Source organism: Denticeps clupeoides, chromosome 2 (assembly GCF_900700375.1).
Source record: "Denticeps clupeoides chromosome 2, fDenClu1.1, whole genome shotgun sequence".
Classification (NCBI taxonomy): domain Eukaryota; kingdom Metazoa; phylum Chordata; class Actinopteri; order Clupeiformes; family Denticipitidae; genus Denticeps; species Denticeps clupeoides.
The window spans coordinates 16,883,043-16,894,141 of NC_041708.1; the positions used below are offsets into that span (position 1 = coordinate 16,883,043).

The 11,099-nt window shown below is 39.9% G+C and overlaps 2 protein-coding genes across 4 annotated transcripts; one reads left to right on the forward strand and one right to left on the reverse strand.

Annotated features, from left to right (window-relative positions):
- The first annotated feature begins 16 nt into the window (after nucleotides 1-16).
- Nucleotides 17-4,699, forward strand: card19 (caspase recruitment domain family, member 19). Of its 3 annotated transcripts, XM_028962423.1 has the most exons (6): nucleotides 22-605; nucleotides 2,534-2,673; nucleotides 3,102-3,258; nucleotides 3,447-3,512; nucleotides 3,588-3,653; nucleotides 3,723-4,699. In XM_028962423.1, exons 1-6 carry the CDS (start codon nucleotides 599-601, stop codon nucleotides 3,833-3,835), a joined length of 549 nt encoding a protein of 182 aa, XP_028818256.1. In that variant the 5' UTR covers nucleotides 22-598; the 3' UTR covers nucleotides 3,836-4,699. The 3 variants fall into 3 exon arrangements, with proteins under 3 accessions (XP_028818248.1, XP_028818266.1, XP_028818256.1); XM_028962415.1 differs by having other exon boundaries at nucleotides 17-605; nucleotides 3,447-3,653; XM_028962433.1 differs by lacking the exon at nucleotides 3,447-3,512 and having other exon boundaries at nucleotides 17-605.
- ninj1 (ninjurin 1) lies at nucleotides 4,464-8,363 on the reverse strand. The gene is made up of 4 exons (XM_028962446.1): nucleotides 7,943-8,363; nucleotides 5,545-5,785; nucleotides 5,272-5,443; nucleotides 4,464-5,110 (listed from the first exon to the last, which is right to left on the reverse strand). Exons 1-3 carry the CDS (start codon nucleotides 8,174-8,176, stop codon nucleotides 5,301-5,303), a joined length of 618 nt encoding a protein of 205 aa, XP_028818279.1. The 5' UTR covers nucleotides 8,177-8,363; the 3' UTR covers nucleotides 4,464-5,110; nucleotides 5,272-5,300.
- Between the last annotated feature and the right edge of the window lie 2,736 nt (nucleotides 8,364-11,099).

Below are 11,099 nucleotides of genomic sequence, written 5' to 3' on the forward strand. Positions count from 1 at the left end.
GGACAGCTGTGGTATTCTTTTCATTGAGGAATGAGGAAATGTGTATTTATATAAACCTAATTTCATATAAATTTAATGTACAGCCCATGTACTCCTTAAAACCGAACCGTTTTCGTTGGATTTGGCGTTTTCTTACGTGTAGCGTTTATTTAGTCATAATGATGTTAGTCGGCCAAGGTGGGGCTTCATTTGCCTGCCCTCCTGCCCAAATGCACGTTTACAAGCTTCTAATGGCGTTCTCCTGCGACACTAAAGCCTACCACAAATACACACACGTTTTAAACTGGACAAAACTGGACAAGATTCAACCAGAAACCTCGGTATTACAAACACGTCAACTCTCCTCATGCATGCCACCGGGAAACTAGTGTACAGAAAATGATTTTTTTTTTTTTTTTTTACCAAACTCAAATCTGTAAATGATGCACAAACGTGGTCTCACGTTCAGCTACTTCACACACGCCACTAACAGGTGAACACGCTGTAAATTAGGGCGAGTGTATTTGGCAAGTTTGTGTGTGTGTGTGAAGCGGAAGCAGCAGCAGCGGTGCGACATGGCCACTTCTCCTCACCCGTCAGCGTAGACATTCCTGCTGCGATGGGAGGTTTGTGTTTTATTCCAACCGGCGGCCTTTACTCCGTGTCTGTGTGTAGTTACACCTCGTCTGTCTGGGGCTATTCCGTGCTTTCTACTCTTACGCCACGCGTGCTGCTGCTGCTCACGGTTGTTAGCATCGCGGCTAAGTGGACTCGGTGACTTTTTTTATTCCGGTCACTTTGACCGTGCCGGGACAGAACCTCGGATCCACGCATTTCGCGTGTTTGTCGAAATAATATTACTCCTGGTTTACAGCATGAAACTGCCTGACATGGAAACATGGGAAGCGAGAGGGTAGAAGATCTGTTGTTTTACACCAGTCTTCGTCAGAAGCAGCTTTTAAACCAAACCCCACATAAAGCAGAGTAGAGAAGGTAAAAGTATAAGTAAAAGTCTTCCCTTTAAAATATCACTTGAGTAAAAGTACAAAAGAATTTGCCTTCCAATGTACTCTAGGTCCAAATGTAAATGTTGAATAGTTTTGTAAGATTTCTTGCTTAATCGACTATTTTTAGGTGAAAAGCTTTTTCGTTTTAGGCGTGTTGTCAGACAAACATTCATTTGACTCACGGTCATTAAAACGATCATAAGCACAACACATTGAAGGCAGACAATTTCCATCAGGCGTGTCACAGAGACTATCGAAGGAAGGGGGTGTGAACAGGAGAAGTTTAGTTACTAACCTGTGCAAGTGAGATTTTCTGAATTCCGAAGAAAGACACTCAGGTGATGTCTGCAGGTGGAACTTGCATTGGTGGTAGTAGCCTAGTGGGTAACACACTCGCCTATGAACCAGAAGACCCAGGTTCAAATTCCACCTACTTCCATTGTGTCCTTGAGCAAGACACTTAACCCTAAGTTGCTCCGGGGGGGGGTCTGTCCCTGTTGTAAGTCGCTCAGGATAAGGGCGTCTGATAAATGCTGTAAATGTTCAGGGATCTTAAAATAGTCACGTAGCATTATAATGGACGTGCAACGTACACCATGACATTGGACTAAAACCTACTCTGCACAGTCCAGTACCTCCAAACATGGACAGATGCTCTATGCTACACTTTCCACCACTACACCTGTTGGACTTTTCTTTTCTTGGACAAAACAACCCTGCACTGACACCAACTGCAGCCTCACTCTACCTTGGAAGTGCATCCTGTATCACTCCTTCCCAAAGTTTCTTCCTTCCTTTTCTTTCCTCTCTCCTAGAGTTATTTTTTTGTACATACTGTATGTAATTTTGGGCTATATAAGAAATAAATGTTGTTTGTAGGTGTGGGGTTTACCTGCTAAACGTGAAGCTTTAAACACGAGGAAGGTTAATGGTTATATGTAGGGATGATGACGTCAGTATTATTTTGAATATTTGCTCTTTTTGGAAAATAAATCCAGGTTTCAGATTCCCACGGACATTCAGCTGCGCAAACTGCAATGTAAAAAAAAAAAAAAAAGTTGTCAGTTGTCACTATGTAATAACTCATCAGTAAAAACCATCTCCAAAGGCAAATACTTAAGCAACAACCAGGTGCATAAAAATACTACTTACAGTAGTGAATTACATTTCCTTTTTTCCTGTAACTAGTTCCTGTTGTTCTTGTGACATCAGTAGGGGTCTTTAAATCGGGCCGGTACATCAACAGAACCAAGATTTGTAGAACGCTGAGCCAAGCCACAGGGTTAAACCTTTTATTACAGACGTTGTTGGAGACCTATGGGAGAAATGTCCCACTGCAATTAATTTTTATGGTAAATTCACCACGTCTGTATTGATCTGTAAATTCCAACACAATCAGATAAAACCTAAAGTGAACTGATGAGTGCTTGTCTTGTTTCTCATAGTGACTCAAAATTGCTTTAGGACACTGACCAGTCATAGCAGTTATTTCATTTGTTTTATACTGTTGCCCCTTTTTCATTCTCATCATTCTTGTAACATTACAGATACTTTCCAGGTCCAACTCCAGAGAGACAGCAGGTTCCTCAAAGCTGACCGGCGTCTGGATACAGAGCTGGTGGATAAACTGATCCTGCAGCTCAATAGGATCTATCCACAGATCCTTACTGACAAGGAGGCCTCCAGGGTGAGTGTGTGCTTGTTTTCTGTAAAAGTCTGCATGAATGTTTGGCTTTACTGCATTATGTGAACTATTCAGCTATTATGGACAATTTGTGTTCTTTACAATATTTTACTACAGTAAAAAGTCAATTCTAATAAAAATATCAGACTGAGTTGGGAGGGAATGCTTATAACACAAATGAGTGACAGATTTTGCATAATGAGCATGATATTTGACTGAAATCCAGGGCATCTGGAAAGTATTCACAGTGCATCACTTTTTGCAAATTTTGTTATGTTGCAAAATTGATTTTCTCAGAATAATAGGTTTACTTGAGGTTTTGGCATATTCATTAAAACAATAATCATTTTTCACCCACAAACCACCATTCAGAGAAGCAAAAATGACCATTACTGCTGCTGCACATACAGAGAATTAAGAGCATCTGTTAGTTTAGGGACCTGGATGTGCCGACCTGCGTCCGCTTGGCGGAACTCCTGAGTCACCTTCAGGAGAAAGGTGAAGAAGCATGCCGAGAGTTTTACCGGGCACTGCACCTGCATGCAGAAGAGGTCTACTTCAGCCTGCCTACACGTCTCGATCGCAAAGGTATGTCTGTTTTCCTCTCCTCCTGTACAAGGGCTGTACAATTCACAGACCCCTGAGATGGTTTTGTAAATGCTGGTAATGCAGTTCTGCCTTCTGAATACCTACAATTCTAATATACACAAATGGCCCAACATGCAGAAATGAATATTTACACCATTTAGATCTGTTCCAACTGACATTACTTGTAGGATCTAGAGAGCCTGCAGTTGCTCCAGAGAAGGGCATGAAGGAGAGATTTATTTTAAACGAGAGAGGTAAATATACCTGTGAAGATGCCCCCCGCTCTTCAAATATCACTCTTCGTCACATGTTCCTCTCTGGCTTCACAGGTCCTGTCTTCTTTCTGGGCTGTTTCAGTGTGGCATTGGGGGTAGCTATCCTGTATTACTATGGAGGTGAGTCACATCTTCTGCATGATATGGTTTAAAGTTCCACTTAACCATTCCATATTTAAATAATTTCAGAATCCAAAGCTACCTGTGCCACCAGCAAGGCTCTGGGCCTTGCTGCTCTTGGTTTGGGTCGCAGGGTCCGAGAGGTTTTAATATGGTACTCAGAAGACAGGATCAAGCAGTAGCTAGGAGTGCCATTGTCCCAAGAACACCACAAAGAAGCTTCTGGAAGATCATGCATCTTCCATGCATCATGCAAGTTACATTATGGCTTTTTTTTTTATTAAATCTGCACATACTGTGGATAGATTTTACACCCTGTGTTACACCATGCAGGGTTTCTAGGTCCAACTAGGCACTTGGATGGCTTGTTTGCTTCTGTCCATTTAAAAAAGTTATTTCTGCTCCACAGATGAAGCATTGAGGTGGTATCTGTGGTGGTATCTTGTTATTTGGAGCTCCTCTAACATCTGTCTGCAATAATAATCTGTGTGGGGCCGATTCAATGTCCTAACAACGTGTCTAACATCAGGTACATCAAATGGCACCATGATTCTAGCAGGCCCCTCTCTAGTCCAGACCTTTCTGGCCAGTACTTATTGTTAAGGTATGACTTCATGTCTTCCATATTCTGCTTTGGTCTGTTAGCAATATCATATTGCAGACAGAAGATAGAGACAGTGCCTTATTATTATGCCTTTGTGCCTTTATACCCCACAAACCAAGTTAAATGAAAAGTAATGGCTCTTAATTTTATCATTTTGCTATTTTGAGTTTCACTCCTTCACTACAGTGTTCTTTTACTTGTGGCCTTAATTGTTTAGGATTGGTCTGCAGTATGTGCCTTTATATGAAATGTGTAATCAGTGCATTTGCCCTTTGCATGACCTTGATGCTGCTTTCCCCAGTCTGGCTACACTTATTTACAAAAGAATAACCAACACACAGGAATTGTATAGATTTTTACAAGCAATGTTAAATTGTTTGGTCCATGATAAATAAAAAATAAGAAACAACTACAACATTATAAACTCTTTTTGGTAGATGAAGTGGTGATTTTTGCTGTGATGTATAGTCCAGGTCAAAGACCCTGTAAATGTCAAGCGCACACACACAAATGATATTTAAAACATCTGTTCCAGCACAGATAATGTCATGCCACTATTGTCCCATGTCCTCTTCTCTGGTGTTCTGTTGTAAAGGATGCCCTTCCTGTTGCAATACTGCCCCCTACTGACGTGGCCCTCTCCAGCACGTGCACCATCCATTTTAAGGCTTTCTTTTTGGTTTTGACTGCTGTAGGCACATATTTTGAAGAATACTGTCCCTCCAGTTTCTGGCCATCTCTAAGTACATGATACCTTTTGCATAGACATGAGCTGAAGAAGAAAATGGCTCAAACTCATCGGTGCTGTGCAGGAGAAAGATCTTCAATGTGGTCCCTGTCCTCTTGCCTATAACTGAAGAAGGACTTCATTATGCTGAGTCAATCATCAATGATTCAATCATAAATGAACTGAAAAATGTGTTATTAGATTACTCGAAATTAAATATTGTGCAAATTCCATGGCATAGATTATATAAATAAATAAGTATTTTGCATATAGCATACTGTATTTACCTGTAGAACCTGTTCAGGATCATCATGGATCATGCACTGGCATTGGGTCGCTGGACCCCAAAAGCTGTGATGAAGACGTTGACGACTACAATGATGAATACCAGCGCTGTTGAGATGTTCTCCAAAAAATTCAGCTGGTAGTGCTTGCTTTCGTCATTGAGGTTCCATTTCACTACATGAAATAATGGTAATTAGTCCTCTTAGGTTCCTAAAAATGTCTTCAAATTAAGATTATTTTATCAGAAGTTAATATCTGTGGTGAAATTTTCGCACCAATAAAGATGAGCAGGATTCCCACCAGAACCTGCAGGATGAGCGAGATGCAGATGAGGCTGATCAGGGGAGTGTAGAAGTAGAAGTCGGGGCCCTGCTCCAACACGGCCTTCAGCTGGGACGCGTTGGCCATCAACAAGGCCACGTCCAGCATGCTCTCTGCCGCACTCTTCTTGTTGGCGTAACTGTTCATGTTGAGAGGAGCGCCCCTGCCTCTCCAGCGTCCTGGACCCCACGGAGCCTTTCAAAACGATTTAAAAACGTTGTTAGAACAGCATGACCATAGTCTCACCAGCAGGCAGCACTTACTTCCATCTGAAGAACACAGAGACCTTTTATGTGTACTGTATAATTTTTTACTCATTATTTTTTGTGTTTCTGAAATGTCTGGATAATTCTGTTGTAAAGGAAATGTGTAATATAGTAACAATATGTACTATGTGTAGTTTTATTTATTATCTATTGATTTCCAGTGCCTTCACTGAGTTATAATTACAGAGATATTGTTTTGTATTTTGTAAAATTTTCTCATGTAACATACTCATGCATATGCTGACCTGCATATTCTTGCCAAATGGTTTCACTTCATGTTTGTTTGGGGGGATTTCTTGCGTCGCTGACCTGATGAAACCACATGTTCCACCCTACTCTCAATGTGGGCAAGTTTATCACTAATACTCTATATTCATGTAACCCTGTTTCTGTAGTTCCAGGGATGTCACGTGAGGATTTTTGAAATCTTATTTTAGACACTCTAGTAGTGACTTTTGAAAAACCATAAAGATAACCAATAAAGAGGAAATGAGAGGAACATTTTGGGTGGGTATAAGCCCATCACCCTGGCCCTAAATCAGTTATTACACCTGCTATTACATTAGACAGTTTGCTAGCCATACGTTCATTCCATAAGTGTATCTTCCAGCATTCCCACAGTCAATTAACCAATTTTTACTTGTGCAGCACTTTTCACAATGTACATTAGAACCATGCTCAAGACCACAAGGGAGCATCCAAAAGGTGACAGAGGCAAGAAAAAAAATCTCCCAAACAGAGAAATAGTAAGAAACCTTGAGAGGAACCAAGGCTCAGAAAGGGGAACCCGTCCTCCTCTGGTCAGCACTGGATTACCCAGGGTTGCTCATGTCAGGCCACAGTCCCAGCCAGGAATCTCTGGCATGGTGAAATTATTGCAAAACCCCATTTAATATTTTGCTGCAGAAAATCATTGAGATCTAGGCAGGTTTCACTAAATTACTTGTAAGAGCCAAAGGACATCACATGTTTGGTTAATACCAGGTATCTCACCAGGTGTAAGCTCTTTACTTCAAATTTCCAAAGGGTGATGACACAACGAGGAGATGAAAGTATCATTTTAATTATAGGTTAGATATTAAAATTGTGATAAATAGTAAAATAGTGGTTCAGATCAAGCTCAGGTCCTTTTTTTGTATTTGGGTGTTGAAATACATTGCAACACAGCACAGTCTGGTGGAGGTTAAATCCAACTCATTTGAAAGCTGGAATTTCATCTTACTGAAACTGAAGATGTGATGGCTCTGTCAGGAAGTGAAAGTGACATGATGCCCTGCGAAACGGGTCAAAAAGTCCTGTCTTGTTCAAATTTCAGAGATTGTGACGTTATCACCTGACAAATCTTATCCATAGTGGACAGGAACCCAGCAGCAAAAGTTGAGTCTAGAGTCAGAACAGCTGGAAGGGGACATTTCCTCATAATCTCCATGATCTTTACACCTCTGAACTTCTGCATGTTTCCATCTTTACTACAATTTCACTTCTCCCTGTGGTTAATCATTTTACATAAGCAAAGGGCCAGGAACAAAACTACTTCAGAGTTATTATTAGAGAATTATTGGTAACTGCACTTGCTGTTTGATAACTTACTATTAGAAATAATATCAAAATGTTTATGTAGAGGCCAATCCGTCATATTTAGAACTTTATTTGCACGTTTTCTATGTAGAGTCTAGTAAATTATCCATTATTGTGACTAAAGTCCGTGTTATTTGGACTTGGTTTGGTGACCGTGTGTGTGCGGAAATGGAGGCTTCGCTTTCTGTTCCACTGCGGTTGATATTTTCTGTCCCGCACCACGCAGCGCGGTTTTTATATATCTATATATATATATCTGTGTGTGTGTGTGTGTACGTGATGACGTCATCGGTTGTGTTACGCATGGGATCTGCTACTGTAACGTACACAAGAATCCCAAATAAACGCATTCAGCAGCACATAATCTCATCGCCATGACAACGATCTGATACGCCGGCGAAACCGAAGGAAACTATTCTGAGGTGGAAAACAGACTCCATCTCGTCTGAAAGTTGAGTTGAATGAACGAGAAGAGAAGAGAAGAAAAACAGGCCCGGCCGGACTGTACCTCTCCCGCCGCCGAGCTCTCTTCGTTCACACGGCCGTTCATCTCCATGGTTTCTGCGGCCATGAGGTCGATGTAGAAAAGTCCACTCTGCCGCTGCCCCGTCCGGCTCGGTGTTGTCTTCTGGGGCGCAGGAGAGAGAGGAGAGAGAGAGAGAGAGAGAGGGACGGACACGCGGCCACCAATCGCGACAGCGGGACCGACCTGTCGTCTGGCAACATGGGACTTTCCTTTCATTCAGAACATCACTCAGTTACACAGTTACACAGTTCCATCATGTTAATAACATCAAACACTGCAATTTTTACTTTTATGTCTTTACAAGAATATGGTTGTTAATTGCTGAATTGTTAAATAAAACTTTCTGTAGATCTTACAGTACAAAATTGTTCAAAAATAACAGTAAAAGTTATTTTATTATAAATTGTTCAACAGTTTATTACCTTTTTTATTTTATTATTAACTTCTGAATGCTTCAACCTTACCTTGATTTTTGCATTTTCTGCACACAAGATTAAAAAAAAAATCTCAAATGCACATTTGTGCAAAAAATGAAAAGAATATCCAACATTCAATAGTCAATACTGCATTTTTTGCATGTATTTCATGTAAAGAACATCATAAAATGTAAAACAGTATACTTTTGTACTTTTGTGTTGGAGAACATAATTAATAGCAATAATTAATAGCATTCACCAAAATGTATTATTCACGTTGGATTCGTGTATAAGCAGATGCTCAGTGAGACAGACTTCATGTCCGCTCTACCAGCTGAGCCACAACCACTATAAAGCAATTGGACTTACTGGTACATTGTTTCAGGCTGTAAAGTTCTATTTTGGATTGGTATCAATTAAGGGCAGCTTTATCAGCTTCTGTCTTGTTTGGGTGAAATGTTTCAATACTTATCCAAGTAGCTTCAACCTGACATGAAAGAAGTCCAACTGCCATGACCCAACTTTCTGTCAAGTTCCTCAGTCATCCAGGTCATGATTATCTCTTATTCACCAATATGTGTGAAGAGTTTGTGCTGTTTGTGCCACAAAGTTACACAAATTGCAATACATAGAACTTGATGCTAAAATGTAAACAAGCGAAAATGTAACAGTTGTCTTTTCTGTTTGTATGTCTTTATATACCATAAGGAGATGAGTTCCATTTTTAGAGGGACAAACAGAACACACTCATTTTAAAATGCAGTCTGGATTATTGCATTGTTTAACCCTGTAAAATTACAACATCACCTTAAGATCTCCTGACAATATACCTGTTTTTTAAATAACCACATTTACATAATAATTGGGTCTTTAGTCTTGCAATGCTTTAGGATAGTAAATATGTATATGTGTCTGGTCATGAACTCATTCAATCTGCAAATGCTCCTTGAAGCTCATCCCCTTCTAGTACTGGACTGAATATAACAAGATTCAAGTAAGTAAAATTCCTGAAATTGTTTTTATGTGTTTATTACAGTGTCTATGTAGATACTAAGACACTAAATTATTTTCATCAAATTAGAGTGATCTTATTTTGACATGCCTTCGGTCATTTCTTAAGCCAGAAAATGTTGACAGGCTGGTTTTTATCTGTAGGCCTGTAGTATGTTCTTGTTCCTCGTAGTATGTGTCGTTTCTGCATAGGCTTTTCTGCATTTGTTTGCACTTTTTCATTGCATTCTGCAATTGCTATTTATTTTTTGTCATTGTGTTTATTATGAGGTTTCATTTTGAACTGAAATCATTGTTCACTTAATGTTTGTTTAAAATAGAAAGCGCAATAAAAATGTGTTTTACCTAAAACAATGAATAATCATGATTACAATATTGATAAAAATAATCGTGCAGCCCTTGTTGTAGGAGTCCTCTGATTGACAGAACAGAAGTTGGGTCTGTCCTGTGTGATGGGGGTAGCTGTAGCCCACCAACAGCCTTCTTTTATAACTATAGACAATAAACTAAAGGATGATTCTCTACGTGATGTATGGGACATTTTGATAACACAAGTTATTTAGCCCCATAATTAGTCATTCATCACGGGACGGGATGAATGTGAATTATATGAGCCAACTCCAAATTAAATTGACTTTCAGTCTGTAAAACTGACACTAATTACTATTAAATGATAACTTCGACCCTTCCCAGGTAACAAGCTCATGTGGGTAAGAGACAGGAGGTCCATATCAGCCCCATCTTAATATGAACCCAAGAACCCAGATGGGGAGCAAGAGTCCCCAGCCAACACGTTCATGTGGGGCCATATGGGTTGTATAGTGGCTGGTGTGGTCTGCCCGACTGGGTCCCAGTTAATTTTGTCCAGGAGGTCCATGGTGGCCCCATGTGGACAAGCCCAGATGGGGAGCAAAAGTTGCCCTGATTTACCCACCGTCACGAAAAACACTTGGATCAACATGGACCTCACTGGCTCTTCTCTCTTTACGTTAAAGTTGTGTGTTGGTTGTTCTGCATGTAGAACTTAAGGTACATTTTCCTGTAAGAAGTGAAATAACTATTGTTGATTATTTCATTACTTCTTGTAGTTCCACGGTAAATTCACCAGGGTACTTTAATGCTTCTGAGAGTTTATATTGTCTTGATCTGTATTAAATTTGTAAATTTGACTCAAATTAGTTTTAAATCACAGTGACTCTGCCCCTCCCCAGATAACATATGGGTGATCCATATTAGCCCCACTTTAATTTAAACACATATGAGGAGCAGGATTTACCCTGATTTACCCACTATCATGTAAAAGACTTGGACCAACATAGACTTCACTGGCTTTTATTTTTTAAGTTGTCAAGACTGTTTATAAGTTTAATCGTTTGGATCTGAACTGGTAATACTACCAATTTGTCCTTAATAAAAGGGTTACGGTGGCTTTTCATCATTTTAGGTGAATTCATAATTGCAGTTGGCTCATGAATGTATTGAACAAATGTATTTACTACAGCTTGATTTCAAATACATTTGCACAAATACAAGCGCTCCACCTTTTTATAAGTGCTTAAAAAACTTAATTTAGAACAGATGTTCCACCTTTGATTCCTAGTGATTCTAAATCAAAAGAATCAGTAAGAATTGGTTCGGCTTCTTGAATTCTGCAAGTAGAACAGAGCCTTCAGCACTTTAATAATAAAAGAGAAAAGCCAGTGAGGTCCATG